At 43.5% G+C, this 27,753-nt stretch overlaps 1 protein-coding gene across 1 annotated transcript in view; it reads right to left on the bottom strand.

Annotated features, from left to right (window-relative positions):
- Positions 1-27,753, bottom strand: part of SMG1 (SMG1 nonsense mediated mRNA decay associated PI3K related kinase) — a 120,905-nt gene that overhangs the window by 76,612 nt on the left and 16,540 nt on the right. The window contains exons 2-7 of the mRNA XM_077275101.1: positions 8,258-8,415; positions 6,489-6,638; positions 4,222-4,358; positions 2,819-2,877; positions 906-1,119; positions 114-239 (exon numbers count right to left, since the gene is read on the bottom strand). Of these exons, the coding sequence (XP_077131216.1) occupies positions 114-239; positions 906-1,119; positions 2,819-2,877; positions 4,222-4,358; positions 6,489-6,638; positions 8,258-8,415 (844 nt within the window). The remainder of the gene's footprint in view (positions 1-113; positions 240-905; positions 1,120-2,818; positions 2,878-4,221; positions 4,359-6,488; positions 6,639-8,257; positions 8,416-27,753) is intronic.

Here is a 27,753-nt window from a genome sequence, read left to right as displayed (position 1 = left end):
GAGGTTGAGTCCAATCAGATAACGATTATATAAAATGAAAACTAAATAAATGCATCAGGAAACTACAAGATAATGTCTCCATTATTCTAATACCTATAGGTAGGAAAGCTCACCCTGAAGTTTGTGCTGAAGATATGCGGGTAGCAGCGGGACACGAGCAAAATGCATTTCACACATTTACACAGCAGTTCTGGCGTATCTAGGTTCTCCAAGATTGACTGCAAGCTGGTCATTACCAACTAAAATACAAAAGGCAACAATAAACATTAATGTACACAAAAAATAAGGCTGAATATCAATCACAAGAACGTAGCGGCCATTAGTCTTATCAGATCACAGTGGTGCTCTCAACTCACGTTCACGTTTTGTCAAATGTAAAAGGGCGTTCCTATCTTATGATTAGTGGGCAAGCAACATCCACTAACGAAAGGGCGCTGCCGCATGGCCCCCAGTGAGGAGAATAGGGCCATCGGCAGTTTACTGTAGAACCGGGTGACAGGAGCGCTGCTCTGCAGCCAAAGAGTCTGGACTAGTGATGTGCGAACGTGCTGGGATAAGGTGTTATCTGAGCATGCTCATGTGCTTACAGAGTGACTTCGGCGTGCTTGAAAAACATGTTAAGAGTCCCTGTGGCTGTTCGACAGCTGCAACACATGCAAGGATTGCTTGTTTGGTAGCCAAGCACTGCATGTGTTGCGGCTGTCAAAAAGCCGCGGAGACTCTTAAAATACGTTTCAAGTACACCGAAGTCACTTGGTTAGCATACGAGCATGCTCAGATAACACCTTATCCCAGCACGTTCGCTCATCACCAGTCTGGATACACCAGTGCTGCAGCTCACTCGTTTTCAGGATCGAGAATCCATAACTTCAGCCACAACAATAATGCTTTGGCTCTATTCTCACCTGCATCACAGAGGAAAAGGCTTTCTTTTCTCCTACGGTTTCGAGAGCTTTGTAGGTGGCACACAGGAAAAGTAGTTTGACTTCATCCTTGGAAGAAGAGCTAAATTTGCTAAAAATCCACTTAAAGATCTTCTCCGCCTCATAGCTCAGGGCGGCACAGAGCAAGCCCAAGCACTGCGCCCCCTCCTGCCGCAGCTCCTGGAGAAGTTTACTACTGGAGAAACAAAAAGTAGAAACCGTCAACATCAAAGTCTTTTACTACACAAGCCATAGTGGCCACTAGACAGAAGTCCGGAGGTCCATGGCTCCTCTTTTCATAAACCACCCTGGTATGATGTGTGTGCGCGTGCGCGTGCAACAATGACTTTTCCCCCAGCGGACTAATGATAACAGAAAACGCCAGTGCAGTCAAGCAAGAGGTGGCTCCCGTCCAGGGAACCTGGATCAGGTGAAACAAATCCATTTTCTCATTTTCCATGTTCACATTCTTTAAGTTTAAGTGGAGGGAAAAAAAACAACACAAGACCAACTGAGAGGGACCACCAGCACCGTGCCGCCCACACTAGGGGTTGTGTATGTTCATTCCTGTGTGTGGTGAAATATGTATAGGTATTTATGTGTGTAGTGAAATATGTATAGGTATATATGTGTGACTAGCAATAATTTAACATCTGTCCTGAGACTGCAGGTCTCACAGCATATGTTATCCTGAGCAAGCAGTCTACAGTCTCCAATCTCGCCAGGGGGTCTTGCTGGGAACCAGGAAAGGGAAACATTTCACACCTTCTAGTGCTTTTGAAGAGAGATGTCAATTACAGCCTGACACTATCTGTGGGAAACTTTACACAAAGAATTTCAAAGAAAATAATATATTCATTGGTGGAGTGGCCATGGCCCAGTGAAAAACAAGTAATTATAATATCAACCCGAGAGGCTGTTCTAGAAATCTGACCTCCAGGGTGACTCTATAAATTAGGTCTGTATACATAGAATTGTGTTCACAGATTGAGGGGCAGCCGAGCTGATGTGTTCCAGTCCATATTCATCCCCCTCTCAGGGAGCAGAAAGCAGACTACAAAGTTAGCCATTTCTGTAAGTTTTCTCCTGTTAATTTTTATAACCGTTTTGTATAGTTGTATGTCTTTTTATTACCATATTTTTATGCCTTTTATCTTATTGTAAGCACTGTACCTTTTTGTATTAAAGTATAAAACTTTAACAAGTTGAATCTTGTATGTTCTAAAGAATCCATAGCCTTAAACTGTGTGAGCCTTAGGAGTGGCAGACAGTAGTAGCAGTAATATTTCCAGGACTCATCGCCCGTGTGTTCGGTGAGTGGTGGCAGCGTGTATGAGCGGGTCGGTGTGTGATTTATGCTCCCATTACAGCATAGGACAGAGGTTGAATGCTGGACTGAGTGAGGAGATAGATTAACCCTTGCAGGCGCAACCCCAAGTCGCGTGCCGAGAGCGGGTATGCAACACTATGTACACACAGCTTACCAATTTTACGTCCCTACAGTACCGTAGATAAAATTATTAAATGTATGGTTGTGTACTGAACACTCAGAATGTAGACACAGGAAAGAAAGTATGTGGCAAATTTGACTTCTGCAGCATGCTCTCGTTTTATCTGCTCCACGTAAATGGGGTTGTGAAATCCACATTCACTTTAATGGTGATGTAAAGTGCTGCAGACTTGAGGGATGAATTCTGCACTGAATGCTGTACGTGTGAATACAGCCTGAGCGGTTCTGTCACGTACACATGTAAACAGGGTGGTCTCAGCAGCATATGCCACATCTACAACGTGTGAACTGATCATTCCATTAGAATATTGATCCGTCATTGGTAACTTTAGTCACATAGAAGGCCTTCCACGTAACCCTTACATACATGCAGCCCAATACGAACCTTTCATTTAACACATCGTTTATAGCGGTCAGGATGTTGTCAAGTTGTTTAACCAGCACCTGCCCAGGGATACAGAGAAATCAGCGGTCAAAGGCTTAATGACTGTGTAATAGCAGACATTGCATTTCCTGACTGATGCAATAACAAATCATTTACACCTATGCACAGGAGATAATCAATATAGTCCAGAGACAGTTTATGTGTAATAGGAGCCGCAAATTAAGGGGTTTTTCTGGGCTTCCTGTTGTCACCTCTGGTGGCCAAGATATAAGCAGCGAACGGAGCTGGCTCTGGTCACAGTGTGGTGGCTGCTGCACAAACTCCTATTCCCTTGAAATGGAACGGAGATTCCATTTTTGCAAGAATTATTTTACTTGTGTTCTTCCAACCCCTTTCACAGTTTACATCTGGCTCCTAGAGGTGCTGATAACAGCCCATCAAAAGATAATAAAAATAGCCAAATATCAAGCCCCTAGAGGTCAGACCCAGCTCTCTCCTGTGAGACATGTAATGACTCAGCCGTGCTTCAATCACTGCAGGAATTTACTGTGAAAAGTATAGCAGAGCTGTGTCTCATTACAAACAACTCTTCTCACAGCAGTCAGTGTGGGGGGTGGGAGTAGAGCAGAGATGATAGTTGCCCTGAGACGATAGCTGCAAGGGAACTGTAAAGACAGCCAGCTCGGCTTCACTTTCCTTCCCCCACACTTGACATGAAAGCTGCAACAGGAGTTTGTAATGAAAAGCAACACTGCACTAGACAGTAAATGCCAGCAGTCAGCTCACAAAGGAGATTAGAGATGTGCAGTTACTTTAGTTTCCTGCATGACACTAACCAATCATAAGCAGGAAAAAGGAAAAAAAAGTAAGCACCCCCTAGATAAGCCCCCTGGGGTCTTTGACTTTATGATCACCTCAACTTTACAAACCAATATCTCTGCCACAGGTGAGAAATTAAACATTTCATTCAGGTTTGCAGCCATTATTCCATGATGTGGCCAGTTTAACAGGCTCAAACTGGAGAAAGGTCCTCTTAAGTTTCGCAAACTGCACAATCTAGTTTAGCTAAAAAGTTAGTCATCACCTTCATGTGAAATAAGGTGGGAAGAACAAAACTTTTTCACAATCTCTTAAAAACAGAAGCAGCTGCCAATACGCAACTTTTGTTTTTGGTGGGAAGCAGAATGCCACTCAATTTGCTTTTTTGCACTTAGACTTTTGCAATACGACATAAAAGTCAAACAAATTGAGCCAGAATAAAAGCTTAATTAATTAAAATTTGCACAATTGCATCAATAAATAGTGTGGACGCTCGGCCATCGCCTACAATCTCCCTGTATGTTTACAATAGCCTCCTGACTGTGGCATCATACAGTGTAACACAGAAAGAACGGCATTCTCACCATTTTGTTTTCCGGCTGCTGAATAAATTCTTTCAGTTGCTTAACAGTAGCCAGTCTTCGGTCCCTGTCGTCTTCTCGGGTGATCCTGCGTAGAAGATTCGACAGCCGAGACTCATCAGAATAGGACAGCGATCGATCTAGCAAAATAAAGAATTGATAAAGTAAGATAAAATAGTAAGAAACAAACCATATGTCATCAGGGCTAAATATACAGTTCGCTTTCTGGGTGCCTACAAGTAAAACAAATTTTGGACGTGTCGGAAATATTGATGGATGGATCTCTGGGACCTCATCAATCGCTCCAATGAAGGAGCAAAAGCTGAGTCCCTTCACTTCAGTTGGTTTCTCCCCCACAGAATTAACGAAAGTTTATGAACTTTACGAATCTATATATCACTGTAGAGAGTAGCAGAATGCCAACAAAGGGCTACAGCTCTCAGCTCAGCACTTCTGTTCTTGTTGACTCATCAGTTGGGGTCTCAACATTTTGTCCTCAACTGATCAAAATTTGCAACGTCTCAATATGGCTTAAATGAGGATTTTTGGTACTCAGGGTAAAATTTTTCTCATAGCCTTTATCGGGCGACCCAGGAAGCATGGATTATATGCAGCCACTAGGAACTAGGAATACAACTTAGAAAAAAAAGTAATCTTCTCCTCAACAGCCTATACCTGGCCAGTCACCATCCAGTAGGTGCAAAACAGAGACCCTCCTCAAACAATGGAGGGTGCCATGTCCCCCAATGAAGGCTACGGTAAAGATTTCTTTACGGTGAGTACCAAACATGATGATCTCTCAGATGCTTTATTGGAGGACAAAGGAACCATGGGATGTCCTAAAGACGTCACTGTGGTGGGAAAACTAACCCGAGTGATCAGCCCTACGGGAAGCTTTGCTTGTCGTGCTGACTGGCTAAGAAACAATGGTCAGAGAGCTGCCTGTGCGATATACAATACTGAGGGTGTTAGCTTGGCGGGCTCACCTATGAAGAAGCACTTGCCCTGCATGAAAACATCATAGTCAAATTTAAGACCTGTATCTGCCTCCAACGTGACACTCGGGCCTCCTTCACATGTACATGTTTTCGGTACGTGTGGCATTCGTTTTTTTAACTGATTCCAGACGTACCCATTATAACCTATCGTGATCTTCTCATGTCCCACACGGAGACACGTCCGCTTTTCCGGCAGCATGGATGACAAGGGCCAATACAAGCCTATGGGTCCGTGAAAAACACGTACGGCACATGGATGGTATCTGTGTGCTGTCTATGTTTTAACATTCCAAATTATATGAATAGCTTCGGAATATCATTCTTACTTTATCCATACTGGGAAAACATGGATGGCACACAGATTACACCAGAACGTTTTATTTCTGGTACTGCTTTTATACAGACGTGTGAAGGAGGCTTAAGCTAAACTGGGTGTAGACTGGCCAGATGTAGGTTCTTGGGGAGGAGACGACTTTTTTCTAAGATGTCTTCTTAGTGTCAGTCTCCGGGAAGCAGCATAACCCATGGTTCTTGTGTCACTCAATGAAGAAGTGACTGAGAAGTCTTATTAAAATGATAGGCACACTTTAGTCCAAGTGCTGTTCTCCATTGAGCCAAGTCCATGGACGGAGCTTCACAGTAGAAACATACAAATATCTCTGCAGATGACGACATTTGGAACAATCAGAAAATTGCAAGAATATGAAATTAAAGCAGAACAAACTTTGTTTTTCCTCTTGTTACTTTATGATTTCCAGCATTGTGTTTAGTTGCATAAAACGCACCAAACTAAGATGTGTAGGCCCGATAACAAGCCGAACAGCAAAGTGTAAAACTGCAAAGAGTTCAGTGGCACGTGTTACTTCCAGTTTGGCTTGTGCGATAACTTGGCAGTCGTAGGGAAGGCCCACCTGTAACAAGTACGGCACCTGTCAAGTTGTGTAGCCATATCTCGACAGTCGCCATGTACCTGCTCAGCACACTAGCGTCATCATCCAAGAATATGGACATAATCGGCAGGTGACAGACAGCGGTGGTAATGGGGGACAATGAATCAATGAATAATAAGGCGGCAATCTCCATAGAGCTACAATGGCCTCCATTACTGGATACCTCGTCAGAAAAGAACAAAAGATATCAAGTCTTCTATGTATTGGTTATTCATAAAAGGTACAGAACCAGCAACAGACAAGTGAAGGTACAAGAAGAACGAATATCCCATGAAAGGACCATAGTCTTGAACATGTATCCGATGTACAAGGGGTTACGTACCCTGGGTTTTCCTCATATCTTTTGTGGCTAAAGCACGGTTTCCATGCTGAACAGTGAAATCAGGGCTCACATTGTTAACCCTCAGCTCTTGCCCCAACGACTTCCGACCAAAAGCATTTTCTCCAGATCCTCCGTTGACGCTGAAGCCATCTAAAGAAGGTAAGAAAAAAAAACTATTTACTTTCAATCAATGCTTACACCACCTTACACAGAAAGCAGCGGCAGCCGTGCTTCCAGGTGATGACCACGCAGCTTTATAGCAACATTAACCTGCAGATTAGCGCCATTTCTGTAGGTTAAAAGCGTTTGAGGACATGACCAGTTCCCTTTAAAGGGGCTTTCAGATTTCGTAAATCTTATTTCACACGCTGCATTTTTTTTTCCGTGTGTATTTGGAGCCTAAGTTTTTGCCAAATCAACTCTTTCAGCGTTTTTGCAGTGCTTGTCACCTATTCAAATGAATGGGTGAAAAAAGCAAGAAAAAAATGCTGATAACACGCCTGTACTGTATATTCTAGGTTTTGTTAATAGAAAAAAAAAAAAAACACAAAACACACAAAACACGCTGCAAAAATGCAACATGTGTACAAACCCTTACTTTCCAATTTCCTCACAAATTGCAGCTGATCTCATTAGGGTGACAGTGTGAGCAACTTCTCAAAAAACCCTCCCAAAAAGTAGGAATTGTCCAAAGCTAAAAACCATATAGTACACACTATGGGCCTAAAAACTAAATGGCAGGTAGTAGCGCACAGACCGCTCCTGCCGGCGACTCAGCTCTTCCTCTTCCGGTCCGCTCTGCTGACGGGATACGACTGCTGACATTATGCAGCTTGGCTGCTGGCTCCCCGCAGTTAGGCAGCAGGGTGCCGACTGTCATCAGCGTGACATAGGTAGTCACACCCCATCAACAGAGCAGACGGGAGCAGAAGCCTAGATGGGGGCTGGGCACAAAAATCAGATACTTAGCAACTACCTGCCTGTCAGTTCTTATATCTGTAGTAAAAATAAATACATAATAAAGATATACAGTCCTGGTAAACCCCTTTAAAAATGCTTTACTAGTTCAGGAAATCCCTTTTCCCGAGGTGGAGTATTTATTTATTTATTTTAAACTAGAAGTGCTCTACTCTCCCTCGAGTCCAGCGCCGAGTCTCCTCCGCTCCTCTCAGTGTCTGTTGTTGCCTGCAGCACATCGGCAGCGCTGGAGCAAATAACAGATTCAGCGGCGCCACACAAGGTGAGCTGCTGAGCTCACGGATTGGCTGCAGTGTTGATGACATGACATCAGCACTGCAGCCAATAACAGGCACAGGAAGCCGCGACAAAGACTTTGCACCGGACCCAGGAAGGGCAATAGAGAAAAGAGGCAAGGTAGGAGGAGGGTTTCCAAAACTGGAAAACCCCTTTAAAAAGGGTTTCTCCATTTACTTTTTTTTTTTTTTTTTTAATTGATCTATATAACATAAAATAATATAAATCCATTAAAAACCCTGCTCCAATACTATATATCAACACAGTACTGTATCATTTCTTCTTTTCAATAAACTACCATTCAGCTGAATGCTGCGGTCCCATGACACATGCCATGGTCATTCGCAGTCAGTCCTATGGATGAATAATACAGTACCACACCATTAAAAACAATGTATAGAGCTTGGCATACAGAGTTTTACAAGAGATAGCCCCCAGAGTCACCATGAAATGCATACACCTTTACCAGTAAATCCATGAGATGGAATCAGTGCCGCCATCCCCGGCGCCCTTACCTTCCTCTTCATTGTGCCCCTCAGTGTGAACCCGGACTTCGTCATGCTTCTGTCGCCCAGCTGGATTCGCAGTGTGTGATCCATAGGAGGCAGAAGTGCCCCGATCTCTGGATGTGGAGTATTTTAAACCGTCGTGGTCAGATGAAGCACTATCAGATCTACAGAGAGGAAAAACAGACATGGATCAGTCAGGAATCAGTTTTGCTGGATATTTTATAGCGGCATTATTTCTAGTACTGCTCGGTCCAGCAACTGATTAATTAAAGGGAAACAAGTGTGAGCAGAGCCTTTCATTTCTACAACCCACAGTAATGTTAATTAGTGCTTGCCTAACGAATCCATGTACTGACCCAACCCTTCCTGTGCTGCTGGGTGCAATGTAAGAGACAGGCCTGGAATAACAGGCATGCAGAAGAGGGGAACATAAGAGACGTCGCTCCCACACTTCCTATTCTCGATGAAGCGGAGATCATCAACAACTAAAGAAAAACCAGAAGATAGGAGAGGATGGCACGAGTGAATATGCAGCAGATATACTTCGCCTCCAGATACTTTTTGACAATTTTGCACACCGGGTGATTTAAAGGCCGCAATGATGTATTTGTCGGGCTACCAAAACTCTCTACTTGCTGACACAAAAGGGACATATTTTTATAGTATAGTCATAGAAATGTGTCTTGGTTTGGGGTCTAAGGGGTCACGTTTCTCCCTGTGGAGTGTAAAAAGCTAATCCTGGCATGTCAGAGTGAGGAGACTTATAAGCCATGCATGCTCCAGAGCCTCTCATCTAGCCAAAACACATCTCATTTTGCACTGATGAGGGGCAACACCCCGAAACACCATGGGTATGCATATGCTTGTACTTAAGCATACATACCTACCAACCCTCCATCCCACCTCAGTACTGCAGCCAGCGTTCATCGCTGGTCTCTTGGCTTCCTCTTCTGATTGGCTGCAGCGTTCACCTGATGTCTACCCCCACCCAGAAGAGAATATAAATATATACATATATATTATTATTAATATATATATATATATATATATATATATATATATATATATATATATATATATATATATATATATATATATATATATCTCCACAGTAGACAGCAAGAACCAACAAAAGGGTGAAGCTATGGCAAGGAGGTTAAGTAAAGCGCTGTTTCTCATTTTACCCATCACTGGGCCTACGGGCTGATAGTAGACAAGCGATGGTGTGGTGGCGGCTGCACCGCTATAACAGGATATTTTAAGGTCCTGCTCTCAGGATCAGTGAGGGTCTCAGGGGTCGCCCCCCAGCAATCAGCAAGTGATCAGCTGTCCTGTGGATACAGGGGGGAACTCCCAAATGAGCACGTTACCTGCATCATGTGGATGCCTCTGTGAGCCATCCTGCACAGTAAGGCTGTGTGCACACGTTGCGGATTTTTCGCCATAAAAAACAGCATACATTATGCATCCCATCATTTAGAATGCATTCCACAATTTTGGTGCACATGATGCGTTTTTTTCAGCGAAAAAACCGCATCGTGGTAAAAAACGCAGCATGTTCATTAATTTTGCAGATTTCCCACTATATCATTGCATTGGGAAATCTCCGGAAAAAAAAAAAAAATGCACAAAAAAAACGCATGCGGATTTCTTGCAGAAAATGTCCGGTTTTGCTCAGGAAATTTCTGCAAGAAATCCTGAACGTGTGCACAGAGCCCAACTCACTCGCTGCGTTTCATGTCAGACACCGCATGGCTATGACTTATTGTATATTACTGTGTATTTGTATTCAGGAGAGCAGGGTTTATTTAGGAGACAAGTGTACTTATATGGGACCTTGACGTTTTCAGGACCCCGGTGATCAGTGTGACAAGACGAGTCAACATGAAGGTTTGTCCAGAAGAAGAGTCAACAAAAAAAAAAAAAAAAAGACATAAGACATCATCGGTAAGTTGTGGGCTGGAGATCTTTATACTGTATGTGTACAGAGAGATGGGAGTAATATTTGTTTGTAAAACAACCTCCCTTTAAATATTGCGCTGTCCTTTAGTATACTCTTATGTATAGCGCAGCCCCTTATTACATAGCCTCCTCCCTTATATATGGCGCAATCCTTTATTTTGCACAACACTGCCCTGTTAGGCTACTTTCACACTAGCGTCGTGTGACGGACGTCGCAATGAATCGTTTTGGAGAAAAAACGCATCCTGCAAAGTTGCCCGCAGGATGCGTTTTTTCTCCATAGACTTGCATTAGCAATAGAAAAGCAGCTTATGGGCAAACGAATTGCCCGGCCAGAGAGGACGCTGTGTGATAATTCTGGCAGCAACTTACTGCGCTCTCTCCGGAACACAGGAATGCTTGGCTCCGAGGACGGGAAGCTGTGAGAGTTCAGCCGACAGCTATCTAATGTGTATCACCAGCTAAACACTGCCCTAATAGATTCTTTTTAAAGCAGCAACCTATCACCAAGTGTTTGTTACCTAATCTGAGAGCAGCATGATGCAGAAGAGACCCTGAATCCAGTGATGTATCACTTACTGGGCTATGTGCTCCAGTTTTGATAAAATCCTTGATTTCTCTGCTGCAGATCTACCAGTTCTCTGAATGCTGAGCACTGTATAACCTGGGAAAAATCTTCACCATGAAAAAAATGAAGCAAAACTGAAGATCTTTCAATCAGCGTTTTACCTGCTGCAAATCCTGAACGTGTGCACATGTCTCAGGTGTTTATTGCTAAACTACCGTACTCAATATTCACAAATGGCTGCTGAGCAGCTGCAATAAATTAGAGAATTTGCCACTTAGTAAAAGAGGCTGCCATCCAAATCACTAATTATTCTGTTCTTAAAAGCAGATTTGGCACCAGACTTCACACTACAAAATGCATTAATTATTACGTAAATCTCTTAAACCTGATGAGACAGGTGTCATGGCTTTGAAAATCCATGATAGAATGAATGGCTGGTTGTACGATCCCTAAAAAAAAAAAAAAAAAAAAAAAAAAAAAAAAAAAAAAAGGCTTCCTTGGCTTCTGTCTGAAGCCCTGAAACAGGGGATCAGGACCTACAGGTCCTTCTCAAAAAATTAGCATATAGTGTTAAATTTCATTATTTACCATAATGTAATGATTACAATTAAACTTTCATATATTATAGGTTCATTATCCACCAACTGAAATTTGCCGGGTCTGTTATTGTTTTAATACTGATGATTTTGGCATACAACTCCTGATAACCCAAAAAACCTGTCTCAATAAATTAGCATATTTCACCCGACCAATCAAATAAAAGTGTTTTTTAATACCAAACAAAAAAACCATCAAATAATAATGTTCAGTTATGCACTCAATACTTGGTCGGGAATCCTTTGGCAGAAATGACTGCTTCAATGCGGCGTGGCATGGAGGCAATCAGCCTGTGACGCTGCTGAGATGTTATGGAGGCCCAGGATGCTTCAATAGCGGCCTTAAGCTCATCCAGAGTGTTGGGTCTTGCGTCTCTCAACTTTCTCTTCACAATATCCCACAGATTCTCTATGGGGTTCAGGTCAGGAGAGTTGGCAGGCCAATTGAGCACAGTAATACCATGGTCAGTAAACCATTTACCAGTGGTTTTGGCACTGTGAGCAGGTGCCAGGTCGTGCTGAAAAATGAAATCTTCATCTCCATAAAGCATTTCAGCCGATGGAAGCATGAAGTGCTCCAAAATCTCCTGATAGCTAGCTGCATTGACCCCGCCCTTGATGAAACACAGTGGACCAACACCAGCAGCTGACATGGCACCCCACACCATCACTGACTGTGGGTACTTGACACTGGACTTCAGGCATTTTGGCATTTCCTTCTCCCCAGTCTTCCTCCAGACTCTGGCACCTTGATTTCCGAATGACATGCAAAATTTGCTTTCATCAGAAAAAAGTACTTGGGACCACTTAGCAACAGTCCAGTGCTGCTTCTCTGTAGCCCAGGTCAGGCGCTTCTGCCGCTGTTTATGGTTCAAAAGTGGCTTTACCTGGGGAATGCGGCACCTGTAGCCCATTTCCTGCACACGCCTGTGCACGGTGGCTCTGGATGTTTCCACACCAGACTCAGTCCACTGGTTCCTCAGGTTCCCCAAGGTCTGGAATCGGTCCTTCTCCACAATCTTCCTCAGGGTCCGGTCACCTCTTCTCGTTGTACAGCGTTTTCTGCCACATTGTTTCCTTCCAACAGACTTACCATTGAGGTGCCTTGATACAGCACTCTGGGAACAGCCTATTTGTTGAGAAATTTCTTTCTGGGTCTTACCCTCTTGCTTGAGGGTGTCAATGATGGCCTTCTTGACATCTGTCAGGTCGCTAGTCTTACCCATGATGGGGGTTTTGAGTAATGAACCAGGCAGGGAGTTTTTAAAAGCCTCAGGTATCTTTTGCATGTGTTTAGAGTTAATTAGTTGATTCAGAAGATTAGGGTAATAGGTCATTTAGAGAACCTTTTCTTGATATGCTAATTTATTGAGACAGGTTTTTTGGGTTATCAGGAGTTGTATGCCAAAATCATCAGTATTAAAACAATAAAAGACCTGACAAATTTCAGTTGGTGGATAATGAATCTATAGTATATGAAAGTTTAATTGTAATCATTACATTATGGTAAATAATGAAATTTAACACTATATGCTAATTTTTTGAGAAGGACCTGTATATGCTAACTTTGCTAACATTCACTTTAACCCATTCCTGACATTTGCAGTATATATACATCATGGTTTGCAAGTACTAAGAAGTATATACACGCGAAGGCAATCGCAGATGGCTGTGTGCAGGTGGTACCCACCGGCTGGTCAGCTGATATGACAGCTGACACGGCCAGAAGCAGTGCCCGCACCGCTCAAGGCAGATTAACCCACTAAATTTAGAAGGCAGAAGGAGCACCCCGCAGCAGAACTTTCCCCCGCAGCAGAACTTTCCCACGCAGCAGTGACGCCGTAAAGGAGAGCACCAGAGCTGATCAGCTGATGAACCCCAATGCACTCTCTCACGGCTGCTCAGTGATAAACTGCCGAAGCGATTACCTCCTGTCAATGTATTGCCGGCTGTCTTTGACAGCAGTCACATCACTGATGTGACTGCTCTCAAAGTGATCAGGATCGTTGTGGGACATTATGGATTATCTTCCCTGCATATAGGTGAGAAATATTGTGGTTTATTATTTTATTTTTGTTGCAGGAGACGTTGAAGTCGGTGGATTAGATGTTCGATGAGTATGGTTTAATTAAGATTATTAAAAGGAGTCTGTCACCATTTCAAATAAAGGACTTTATTCTGGGTTTGTGTTTTTATACCATATTACTATAGGATTAGTAATGGATAGGTGTCTTATAGATTCTTCTCCCTTACTAACCTGTGGGCTTGAGGTCACCTGACAATACAAAGAGGACATCAACCCCACTTGCCACCGCTACAGGGCAAGTGGGAAGAGCGAGGCTAAGTGCCAGATTTGGCGCATCTTATAGACGCACATTTTCTGGGGTGGCTGAGGGCTGATGTTGGTAGTCTGGGAGGGGAATATATCCATGGCCCCTTCCTAGGCTATTAATATCAGCTCGCAGCTGTCTGACTAGCCTTTGCTGGTTGGATATTATAGGGGGACCCTATGTCAATTTTTTTCTGGGGTCCCCCTGTAAACTCTAAGCAAACAGCTGTGAGCTGATATTAATAGCGTGACAACCTTTACGGCTATTGGCTCCTTCCCAGAATATTAACATCAGCCCTCAGCTTTCCCTCTGCTTGCTATTAAAATTACTCGGAGCCCACCCAATATTTTTTTTTTCTTTAAAATTAACAGTTGTGGTCTGGTCACAGCCTATGTATGTTCATTCTGTTAAGGCTCCTACATAGGCTGGTGACCATGTGTGTGTTTACTTATCGGCTTAGTAATGAAATGAGGGTATCAGGCTGACACATTTTCATTACTAGAGGTACCGCCACATTAAGCGACGCTGCAGCGATATAGACAACGATGCCGATCGCTGCAGCGTCGCTGTTTCGTCGTTGTGTTGTCGCTGGAGAGCTGTCACACAGACAGCTCTCCAGCGACCAACGATGCCGAAGTCCCCGGGTAACCAGGGTAAACATCGGGTTACTAAGCGCAGGGCCGCGCTTAGTAACCCGATGTTTACCCTGTTTACCAGTGTAAATGTAAAAAAAACCAAACACTACATACTTACATTCCGGTGTCTGTCGGGTCCCCCGGCGTCCACTTCCCTGCACTGTGTAAGCGCCGGCCGTAAAGCAGAGCGGTGACGTCACCGCTGTGCTCTGCTTTACGGCCGGCCGGCGCTGACACAGTGCAGGGAAGCGGACGCCGGGGGACGCGACAGACACCGGAATGTAAGTATGTAGTGTTTGTTTTTTTTTACATTTACACTGGTAACCAGGGTAAATATCGGGTTACTAAGCACGGCCCTGCGCTTAGTAACCCAATGTTTACCCTGGTTACCAGTGAAGACATCGCTGAATCGGCGTCACACACGCCGACTCAGCGATGTCAGCGGGTGATCCAGCGACGAAATAAGGTGCTGGCCTTCTAGCTCCGACCAACGATGTCACAGCAGGATCCTGATCGCTGCTGCGTGTCAAACACAACGGTATCGCTATCCAGGACGCTGCAACGTCACGGATCGCTATCGTTATCGTTGTTAAGTTGTTCAGTGTGAAGGTACCTTAAGCCTAGAGCTAGGTGTCAATGACAGCTGCTTACACCAAGCCCTAATCCCATTAGGCTACTTTCACACTAGATTTGGACGATTTGCGTCGTAGCGACGTACCGACGCTAGCAGTGAATGCGCCGCACAACGGGGGCAGCGGATGCTGTTTTTCAACGCATCCGCTGCCCTATTGTGAGGTGCGGGGAGGCGGAGTTCGCGGTCGGAAAAGATGGGAACGGCGCACCAAAAAACGTTACAAGCAACGTTTTTTGGTGGCGACGGTCCGACGCAACAGTCGCACGACGGTTGCGACGTGTGGCAATGCGTCGCACTGCGTCGCTAATCAGCAAGTCAATGGAGAAAAAACGCATCCTGCAAGCACTTTTGCAGGATGCATTTTTTCTGCAAAACGACGCATTGCGACGTGCAGTGCACGACGCTAGTGTGAAAGTAGCCTCTTTCTGATGCAACCGAATCAGCATGAAAAAGGTGGTGTTGAATGAAGAAATTACATCACATTTTTTTTTCTAAATTTCTCTATTTAGCTCAAAAAGCATTGTTGCTGTAGACAAACACATAAAAAAGTATGTTTTTTCAGCAGCATTTTTCCTGCCAAGAGAAGCAGAAACCTTCTCTTCGCACGTCCCTGCGTCATCCACATGTGCTCCCTGGAATCGCAGTCTGCGCAGGCGTACTTATCTGCCCCGTTGAAAGCAGAGCAAATTCCTGCAGTGCGCAGGTGTTGGGCCTCACTGACCTTTTCCGGCGCCTGTGCACTGCAGTACTTTGCTCTACCTTCAACAGGGCAGATAAGTACGCCTGCGCCGGAGCGCGATTCCGGGGAGCACACGTGGATGACGCAGGGACGCGTCATCCACATGAAGCAAGCAGGAGGACAGGGACATCAAGAAGATGGGAGGCGCCGGACCAAGAAGAGCGACACCCATTGGACCGGACCACCCCCCAGGTGAGTATAATAAAGCGCTATTTTTCTTCTCTTACAGGTTGGATCGAGGGCTTATACTCGCATTGGCCAAGCCTGGTGACAGGTTCTCTTTAAGAATGCTCGTTCACCATTATCTTTTCGTGTAACGTTACTGACAGATTCCCTTTAAGCCATGGGAGAAATACTTCAAAGACTATGTTTCTCTATAGGAGGCAAGAAAGGAACAATTTTTTTTTTTTTTAAAGACTCATTCCACATTCTTCCCTAAATGTTAAAGGGAACCGGTCACCCCCCCCCCCCCCCCCCCCCCCAGTCATTTCAAACTAAAAGAGCCACCTTGTGCAGCAGTAATGTTGCATTCTGACAAGGTGGCTCTTTTAGTTCTGGGTGCTGTAACTAGAAAAATAATCCGTTTTTTAATTTGTCAGAAAATACCTGGTCTTTAGTCATGGAGGCCGGCGTTTCCCCCCTGCTTTAGACGCCGCACAGCCGTCACTCGAGTCTTCTTGGCGCCATGTGCCGCCTCCTCAGCGCTGTTTTGAAAATAGCCGGCGCCTGCAGTCTTTTTTCCCGCCTGGTGCAGGCGCAGTGAGCGCTGCCCGTCTTTCCTCATATGCAGTCTCGGTGACTGCGCCTGTGCGGCCGCCCTGCTTGTGAATCCCAGCCCCGCAATGTGAATAAATCATAAGTCACTGCGGGGCTGGGATTCACAAGCAGGGTGGCCGCACAGGCGCAGTCACCGAGACTGCATATGAGTAAAGACGGGCAGCGCTCACTGCGCCTGCACCAGGCGGGAAAAAAGAGCGCAGGCGCCGGCTATTTTCAAAACAGCGCTGAGGAGGCGGCGCCCGGCGCCAAGAAGATTTGAGTGACGGCTGTGTGGCGTCTGAAGCAGGGGGGAAACGACGGCCTCCTTGACTGAAGACAAGGTATTTCTGACAAATTACAAAACTGATTATTTTGGCAGTTACAGCACCCAGAACTAAAAGAGCCACCTTGTGCAGCAGTAATGCTGCATTCTGACAAAGTGACGATGCTGAAGTTGGTTTCTTATTCGTTCAGTTTCTTATTCGGGCTGAAGTTGGTTTCTTATTCAGCAGTTTCTTATTCGGCTATTTTTTATTTTCTGTTTTTGTCAGGTTTTTGTATAAAAATAAACCATTCTGAGTATATAATAATATGCGGTCATGTGTCCTTTTGTGAATACACTTAAAAACAGATACAAAATTTAGAAGGCTGGCACAAAAATGGGCATCAAAGTGGGCACTGAGGTATGGTATTAAAGGTGTTAAATGGCTTTGTGCCACTGATCTGACACCTGACTTGCATACCTTGTGATGCCACACATCAAGTTCCTGTCAATCCAGCCTGGCACAAATGGGTTCTGGGCATCTGAACTGGCATCAAAGTGGGCAGAGAACCAATTTTCACACATGCGAATAAGTAACAGCTATTTTTAAGGGGTTAAATGCCTGTGTGCCACTGATTTAACACCTGATTTACATACCTACTGATGCCCCACATGAAATCCATGTCACTCCAGCCTGGCACAAATGGGTTCTGGGCAACAGAACTGGCATCAAAGTGGGCAAATCGCACATTTTCACAGATTTCAATAAGTAACAGCTATTTTTAAGGGGTTAAATGCCTTTGTGCCACTGATCTAACACCTGATTTACATACCTACTGATGCCCCACATGAAATCCATGTCACTGCAGCCTGGCACAAATGGGTTCTGGGCATCAGAACTGGCATCAAAGTGGGCAAATCGTACATTTTCACAGATTTGAATAAGTAACAGCTATTTTTAAGGGGTTAAATGCCTTTGTGCCACTGATTTAACACCTGATTTACATACCTACTGATGCCCCACATGAAATCCATGTCACTGCAGCCTGGCACAAATGGGTTCTGGGCATCAGAACTGGCATCAAAGTGGGCAAATCGCCCATTTTCACAGATTTGAATAAGTAACAGCTATTTTGAGGGGGTTAGATGCCTTTGTGCCACTGATCTAACACCTGATTTACATACCTACTGATGCCCCACATGAAATCCATGTCACTGCAGCCTGGCACAAATGGGTTCTGGGCATCAAAACTGGCATCAAAGTGGGCAAATCGTACATTTTCACAGATTTGAATAAGTAACAGCTATTTTTAAGGGGTTAAATGCCTTTGTGCCACTGATCTAACACCTGATTTACATACCTACTGATGCCCCACATGAAATCCATGTCACTCCAGCCTGGCACAAATGGGTTCTGGGCATCAGAACTGGCATCAAAGGGGGCAAATTGCACATTTTCACAGATTTGAATAAGTAACAGCTATTTTGAGGGGGTTAGATGCCTTTGTGCCACTAATCTAACACCTGATTTACATACCTACTGATGCCCCACATGAAATCCAAGTCACTCCAGCCTGGCACAAATGGGTTCTGGGCAAATCGCACATTTTCACAGATTTGAATAAGTAACAGCTATTTTTAAGGGGTTAAATGCCTTTGTGCCACTAATCTAACACCTGATTAACATACCTAATGATGCCCTACATGAAATGCATGTCAATACAGCCTGGCACAAATGGGTTCTGGGCATCAGAACTGGCATCAAAGTACTCAAATCACCAATTTTCACAGATTTGAATAAGTAACAGCTATTTTTGAGGGGTTAAATGCCTTTGTGCCACTGATCTAACACCTGATTTACATACCTACTGATGCCCCACATGAAATCCATGTCACTCCAGCCTGGCACAGATGGGTTCTGGGCATCAGAACTGGCATCAAAGGGGGCAAATTGCACATTTTCACAGATTTGAATAAGTAACAGCTATTTTGAGGGGGTTAGATGCCTTTGTGCCACTGATCTAACACCTGATTTACATACCTACTGATGCCCCACATGAAATCCAAGTCACTCCAGCCTGGCACAAATGGGTTCTGGGCAACAGAACTGGCATCAAAGTGGGCAAATCGCACATTTTCACAGATTTGAATAAGTAACAGCTATTTTTAAGGGGTTAAATGCCTTTGTGCCACTAATCTAACACCTGATTAACATACCTAATGATGCCCTACATGAAATGCATGTCAATACAGCCTGGCACAAATGGGTTCTGGGCATCAAAACTGGCATCAAAGTACTCAAATCACCAATTTTCACAGATTTGAATAAGTAACAGCTATTTTTAAGTGGTTAAATGCCTTTGTGCCACTAATCTAACACCTGATTAACATACCTAATGATGCCCTACATGAAATGCATGTCAATACAGCCTGGCACAAATGGGTTCTGGGCATCAAAACTGGCATCAAAGGGGGCAAATTGCCCATTTTCACAGATTTGAATAAGTAACAGCTATTTTTAAGGGGTTAAATAGCTTTGTGCCACTGATCTAACACCTGATTTACATACCTAGTGATGCCCCACATCAAAGTCAAATCACTTCAGCCTGGCACAAATGGGTTCTGGGCATCAAAACTGGCATCAAAGGGGGCAAATCGCCCATTTTCACTGATTTGAATAAGTAACAGCTATTTTTAAGGGGTTAAATGCCTTTGTGCCACTAATCTAACACCTGATTTACATACCTACTGATGCCCCACATGAAATCCATGTCACTCCAGCCTGGCACAAATGGGTTCTGGGCATCAAAACTGGCATCAAAGGGGGCAAATCGCCCATTTTCACAGATTTGAATAAGTAACAGCTATTTTTAAGGGGTTAAATAGCTTTGTGCCACTGATCTAACACCTGATTTACATACCTAGTGATGCCCCACATCAAAGTCAAATCACTTCAGCCTGGCACAAATGGGTTCTGGGCATGAAAACTGGCATCAAAGGGGGCAAATCGCCCATTTTCACAGATTTGAATAAGTAACAGCTATTTTTAAGGGGTTAAATGCCTTTGTGCCACTGATTTAACACCTGATTTACATACCTACTGATGCCCCACATGAAATCCATGTCACTCCAGCCTGGCACAAATGGGTTCTGGGCATCAGAACTGGCATCATAGGGGGCAAATTGCCCATTTTCACAGATTTGAATAAGTAACTGATGTTTTTAAGGGGTTAAATGCCTTTGGGCCACTGATCTGACACTTAAAATACACGTACAGTGATGCGCTGCATCAAACCCAGGTCTCTCCAGCCTGGCCAAAATGGGTTCTGGGCACCAGAACTGGCATCAAAGTGGGCAAACAGCCCATTTTCACAGATTTGAATAACTGATGTTTTTAAGGGGTTAAATGCCTTTGGGCCACTGATACGACAATTAAAATACACAGACAGTGATGCCCTGCATCAAACCCAGGTCTCTCCAGCCTGGCCCAAATGGGTTCTGGGCACCAGAACTGGCATCAAAGTGGGCAAACAGCCCATTTTCACAGATTTGAATAAGTAACTGATGTTTTTAAGGGGTTAAATGCCTTTGGGCCACTGATCTGACACTTAAAATACACAGAAAGTGATGCCCTGCATCAAACCCAGGACTCTCCAGCCTGGCCCAAATGGGTTCTGGGCACCAGAACTGGCATCAAAGTGGGCAAACAGCCCATTTTCACAGATTTGAATAAGTAACTGATGTTTTTAAAGGGTTAAATGCCTTTGGGCCACTTATACGACAATTAAAATACACAGACAGTGATGCCCTGCATCAAACCCAGGTCACTCCAGCCTGGCCCAAATGTGTTCTGGGCACCAGAACTGGCATCAAAGTGGGCAAACAGCCCATTTTCACAGATTTGAATAAGTAACTGATGTTTTTAAGGGGTTAAATGAGCTTGGGCCACTGATCTCACACCACTTTTTCATACACAGTAAGGCTATACACACACTAGTGAATTAAACATCGGTCTCATTTTGATTTTCGAGAGTCGGTCGAGTGTAATACCACTGTCTTGTGAGTGTTATGCGTTTTTTGTGTGAGTACAATCCCAGTTTTCACACCTATCATCCGATTTACATCCAAATGCTTTGCGATTGGCTTCAGACTGCAATGCGATTTTAACATGAGATTTTACATAGAGAAATGTTCTAAATCATTTATACAAAGTTTTAAAACAAAATATTCTTTAAAACATATATGTATTCTAGATAGAGAGATAGAGTAAAAGCCGGCAAATGATCAGCCGCGTACATTTTAATCACAGAGTGACAGATTAGATTACAATAGATAGAATAGAGAATAAAGGGATCACTAAAATCCCACATCCAAGATATCACTGAATGAAATATTCCAGTTGTAAATCTTTATTCATTTCATAGTGGAATGTGTTCAGAACAATAAAACCTAAAAATGATCTACGTAAATCACAACTAATGTCCCACGGAGGTCTGGAGTTGGAATGATGCTCTAAATCAAACTCGAAAATCAAATTAAAGGCTGATCCAACTTCTGTGGAAATGCCTCATGACAAGGAAATGATGCTCAGTAGTGTGTGTGGCCTCCATGTGCCTGTATGAACTCCCTACAACACCTGGGCATGCTCCTGATGAGGTGGTGGATGGTCTCCTGAGGGATCTCCTCCCAGACCTGTACTAAATCATCCGCCAACTCCTGGACAGTCTGGTGCAACGTGACATTGGTGGATGGTGAGAGACATGATGTCCCAGATGTGATCAATCGGATTCAGGTCTCGGGAAAAGGGTGGGCCAGTTCATAGCTTCAATGCCTTCATCTTTCAGGAACTGCTGACACACTCCAGCCACATGAGGTCTGGCTGTAATAATTATAGGGGATAACTCAGGAGACTCTTTGCATGGAACAAGACAACAGGACACAGTTTTATAAGTGGTAAAGTCTATATTATCACACGGTGATTCAAGCAGGTGCAGAGAGAATCTCAAGTCCACAACACTTGGTGCAAATAATAAACGCAGCTTAGCAGTCAATAGGAAACTTCAGAGGTAGATGCAAACAAACAGTCTACGAAGCACAGTTATTCTTGAGGAAACTTTACACGAATAGATCCTTGACTTAGTCCAGACACAGATAGATATGCTATTAGGCAGTTCAAATCATATCTTAGCTCAACCAGGGAGGCCTGGTTAATAGTCTCAGGTTTTGCAGAGCAGCAAACAGCTTACATGTCCAGCAAATGCAGATGGAAGTAACACGAGCAGCAGATGAAGGAGGATTACTGAACACTGGTGTATGCAGCAGGAACTCAGAGCAGAGTGGCAGGATCTCCAACTCAGGTTCACAGGAGCAGGTGCAGGTGCAAGGCCAGGGAGTAATCAGGAGCTGGATGCAAAGCAGAACTCTAGCACAGACTGAAGGCTGGGGTGGAGTTTTGTAGCAGGAAGACACAGTGCACATGAGACCAAAGACGCCATCTTGGAAAAGGGCAGTAATGCACAAAGGTAAAAAATGTTCAGAGTCCTGACACAAAGTCTCCTAAACACACAGGACATAGCCGCTGCCACCAGCTCCGATTTTTTAACTCATAATGTGTCAGGAGGCAACCCAAATTAGTAAAGTAATTCACTTCAGAGGACAGGACAGTATGTTGTAGAGCAAGGAGGAACAAAGGTAGTAATTTTATATATTTAACTCCAAAAAGGTAGGCAGTGTTAACAGAATTATAAAAAGATATTATAAAAGTAGACAAGTATCGTATGTACAGTATAATTACATCTAAAATGGGATTAAAGTTGAAAAAAACCTTACAGTTCATTATGTCATTTCATCTCATGGCAGACCATGTGCTGTGGGGGATGGGCATACATCAAGATGCATTACAGATGGGTCTCGCAGTTGGACCGTAGACAAAGGACTAGTGAAGACTGATGTCTAACTCACTTATCTCCGCGCCCAAAACCAAGGCACTCCCTCTGTGGTGACCTCACTCAGAGGCTGAATACTCCCCTTTCTTCGAGTTATGACAAGCCATTTCTATACATAACTCGCTGTCTGAACCTCGGAGACGAACGACAATGATCATGATGCTCACCATGTCATAGGAGTTCTTTTAAGTATAAACACGGCATAGATATTTGACCCGCTTAATGACAAATCAGTGCCTTGCATTTTTTTGGGTGTAGATAATAGCGATTTCAGTGAGTTATAAATTTCTCGGGTGGACATTCAAAATATGTAACCCTTATATCCCTATCCCTGATCTGTGTCCTTGTACAAAAATTTTCAAGAACAAAAGAGTCCCATGTGGTTTGAAAGTAACTACCAGTTATAGCTAGTATCAGGCGGGAGGCGGGATGAGGGGTTTAGGGAGAGGACTGGCTTTCACAGCACAAAGCCATAAAAATTTATCAGTGGAGCTTGCATGCTGGTCTTACATTACAGCCATATAGCAGGGGGGAGGGAGGAAGAGAGGCTTTGAATTCCATCCTTGTGCAGGCAGGCAGAGGAAACTGCAGCTGAGAGCTCTGTATATGTAATTGAAGTAATCAGAACTTCTTCCTATTTCCTGACAGGTGGTGCAGTTAAAAAGGTATAATTCTACCGGTTTCCAAATATCTCAACCCTTCAAAGACCGTTAAAAAGGGTATAAGTCTGTAAAAAGTAGGTTTTGCAAATTTCCTTATTTATGAAAAATTGCTGCTACATTTTAACACTAATAAAAGTGGCATAATGCCAATGGCGATGGACCACAAAGCCATTGGGATGTAAGGGTGGAGATGTCATTTAGCCCAAAGTCATTTAGCCCTTAAAAACATCAGTTAATTATTCAAATCTGTGAAAATGGGCTGTTTGCCCACTTTGATGCCAGTTCTGGTGCCCAGAACCCATTTGGGCCAGGCTGCAGGGACCTGGGTTTGATGCAGGGCATCACTTTCTGTGTATTTTAAGTGTCAGATCAGTGGCCCAAAGGCATTTAACCCCTTAAAAACATCAGTTACTTATTCAAATCTGTGAAAATTGGTGATTTGAGTACTTTGATGCCAGTTTTGATGCCCAGAACCCATTTGTGCCAGGCTGTATTGACATGCATTTCATGTAGGGCATCATTAGGTATGTTAATCAGGTGTTAGATTAGTGGCACAAAGGCATTTAACCCCTTAAAAATAGCTGTTACTTATTCAAATCTGTGAAAATGTACAATTTGCCCACTTTGATGCCAGTTGTGATGCCCAGAACCCATTTGTGCCAGGCTGCAGTGACATGGATTTCATGTGGGGTACCAGTAGGTATGTAAATCAGGTGTTAGATCAGTGACACAAAGGCATCTAACCCCCTCAAAATAGCTGTTACTTATTCAAATCTGTGAAAATGTGCAATTTGCCCCCTTTGATGCCAGTTCTGATGCCCAGAACCCATTTGTGCCAGGCTGCAGTGACATGGATTTCATGTGGGGCATCAGTAGGTATGTAAATCAGGTGTTAGATCAGTGGCACAAAGGCATTTAACCCCTCAAAAATAGCTGTTACTTTTTCAAATCTATGAAAATTGGTGATTTGAGTACTTTGATGCCAGTTTTGATGCCCAGAACCCATTTGTGCCAGGCTGTATTGACATGCATTTCATGTAGGGCATCATTAGGTATGTTAATCAGGCGTTAGATTAGTGGCACAAAGGCATTTAACCCCTTAAAAATAGCTGTTACTTATTCAAATCTGTGAAAATGGGCGATTTGCCCACTTTGATGCCAGTTCTGTTGCCCAGAACCCATTTGTGCCAGGCTGGAGTGACTTGGATTTCATGTGGGGCATCAGTAGGTATGTAAATCAGGTGTTAAATCAGTGGCACAAAGGCATTTAACCCCTTAAAAATAGCTGTTACTTATTCGCATGTGTGAAAATTGGTTCTCTGCCCACTTTGATGCCAGTTCTGATGCCCAGAACCCATTTGTGCCAGGCTGGATTGACAGGAACTTGATGTGTGGCATCACAAGGTATGCAAGTCAGGTGTCAGATCAGTGGCACAAAGCCATTTAACACCTTTAATACCATACCTCAGTGCCCACTTTGATGCCCATTTTTGTGCCAGCCTTCTAAATTTTGTATCTGTTTTTAAGTGTATTCACAAAAGGACACATGACCGCATATTATTATATACTCAGAATGGTTTATTTTTATACAAAAACCTGAAAAAAACAGAAAATAAAAAATAGCCGAATAAGAAACTGCTGAATAAGAAACCAACTTCAGCATCGTCACTTTGTCAGAATGCAGCATTACTGCTGCACAAGGTGGCTCTTTTAGTTTGAAACGACTGGGAAGGGGGGGGGGGGGGTGACAGGCTCCCTTTAAGTGTAAAGTGCACTGGCTGTATACAGAGCAGACAAAAAAACATTGCATAAAAAAAAAAGATGATATCTGCTTTTATGAATGTGCACATGGACCAGATACTACACTTACTGAAAGGCAATACATAAAGGCATAAGTGACGCTTCAAGTACTAAAGACACAGTACGAGTCAAAGTGTGCAAACAGAACGTGCAGTAGTTGCAGGGGTAGTCCACATATCTGGCCAAAAGCAAACAAAAGCCAGTCAGCACTGGAAGGTCCCCAGAACATGCAGGAGATAGCAAGACAAAAGAAAAAAAAAAAGAAGCATAATTTCAGTAAGGCTGGTTTCACACTTGCGTTTTTATCTGCATGCGTTTTTTAAAAAAACGCATGTGTGAAAAACGCATGTAAACGCGGTAAAACGCATGCGTTTTTTAGACGCATGCGTTTTTATAGAAAAACACAAGAAAAAACAAGAAAACCCTAACCCTACCCCTAAACGTGACTGAAATACGTGGCACTGAAATACGTGCAACTGAAATACGTGGCACTTAAATACGTGGCACTTAAATACGTGGCACTTAAATACGTGGCACTTAAATACGTGGCACGTGGCACTTAAATACGTGGCACGTGGCACTTAAATACGTGGCACGTGGCACTTAAATACGTGGCACGTGGCACTTAAATACGTGGCACGTGGCACTTAAATACGTGGCACTTAAATACGTGGCACGTGGCACTTAAATACGTGGCACTTATATACGTGGCACGTGGCACTTAAATATGTGGTACTTAAATACGTGGCACTTAAATACGTGGCACGTGGCACTTTAATACGTGGCACGTGGCACTTTAATACGTGGCACTTAAATACGTGGCACGTGGCATACGTGGCACTGAAATACGTGGCAATATGACTGTCAGAAAATGTTCATTAAACGGTTAGGGGTGAGGTTAGGGGTAGAGTTAGGGTTAGGGTTTGGATCCCTTTATCACCTTGATGGTGGTGGGTGGCTTTTCAGTGTGTTTTCTGGTTTTTTTCTATAAAAACGCATGCGTTTTTAGCGCAAACAAACGCATGTGCTTAAAAACGCATGCGTTTACATAGACAGCAATGCATTTTTTTGCCGCGAAAAAACGCATGCGTTTTTTCGCGGCAAAAAAACGCGCAAGAAAATACTGCAGGTAGCATTTTTGAAAATGAACGCATGCAGACAAAAAACGCATGCGTTTGAAAATGCGACCAAACGCATGTGCAAAAAAACGCATGCGTTTTCAATGTTAAATATAGGGGAAAAAAACGCATGCGTTTTTTGTGCAAAAAACGCTGCAGACAAAAACGCAAGTGTGAAACCAGCCTAAGAGATGGCGGCAAGAACCTCAGGATATATGCACACGATCCGAAAGCGGCAGCACTTTGGACGCAGCACATGTCCGCTGCATCCAAAGCGCTGCCGTCCATTGAACACAGGTGAATCCGCATGTGTTCACTGAACCGTGCAGATTCACTGCGTCCAATACATTGTATGGGTGAAATTTCTCTGGGGGAGAAACTTCTCTTGTGGAGACTCACGACTCCGCAAGAGAAATTCACAAGCTGCGGTCTTGAGAGACGCGCCACATGTCCGTCTCCACGGGCGTCTGTGCACGCATAGTGGGCATGGGATTTCTTTGCGGGTAAGACGCTGAACAAGTATGCAGTGTCCAACCTGCAGCGTTTCCTGATCGTGTGAACAGCCATACCCTAACAGTATTCATCTGTGCAGTATCAAGTAGAGGGACCACTCATGCAGTGTTAAAGATGCACAGCGGGTAAAATAAGTATTGAACACGTCACCAATTATCTAAGTAAATATACTTCTAAAGGTGCTACTTACATGAAATTCTCACCAGATGTTTGTAACAACCCATCCAATCCACACAGGCAAAGAAAGCAAACTAAAAATGTCCATGAATTAAAGGGAACCTGTCATCAGGTTTGGCCGATAAGAGATACAGCTATCACCTTTCAGGACTGATATACAGCATTCTATAATGATGTATATCTGCCCCAAACCCAACCTGTAAGAAGAAAAATAACTTATTATACTCATCTGCAGGGCGGCCTGGTCTGATGGGCGTCGCTGGTCTTGGTCCAGCGCCTGTCTTAGGCCGGCGTCACACTCGGCGTAAGACAATACGGTCCGTATTTTACGGCCGTAATACGGCCGAAATACGGTGAAATGTTCCCAAAATAGTGATCCGTAGTCAGGGTGTGTCAGCGTATTTTGCGCATGGCATCCTCCGTATGTAATCCGTATGGCATCCGTACTGCGAGATTTTCGCGCAGGCTTGCAAAACCGACATCTAATGGATTTATGTGCTCAAATGTTCATTAAAACATATATACAGTATATATATATATATATATACAGTATATATATATATATATATATACAGTATATATATATATATATATATATATATATATATATATATATATATATATATATATATATATATATATATATATATATATATATATATATATATATATATATATATATATATATATATATATATATATATATGTCATTGAGACACATATATATATATTCTGTATTTAGATTTCATTCAGCGCGATATCTGTGAACAGCCGGTAATTCAATTGCCGGCTTTTCATTTCT

This window comes from Ranitomeya variabilis, chromosome 7 (genome assembly GCF_051348905.1).
Source record: "Ranitomeya variabilis isolate aRanVar5 chromosome 7, aRanVar5.hap1, whole genome shotgun sequence".
Classification (NCBI taxonomy): domain Eukaryota; kingdom Metazoa; phylum Chordata; class Amphibia; order Anura; family Dendrobatidae; genus Ranitomeya; species Ranitomeya variabilis.
The sequence above is the reverse complement of the archived record's forward strand: the minus strand, read 5'-3'. Positions and strand labels throughout refer to the sequence as shown.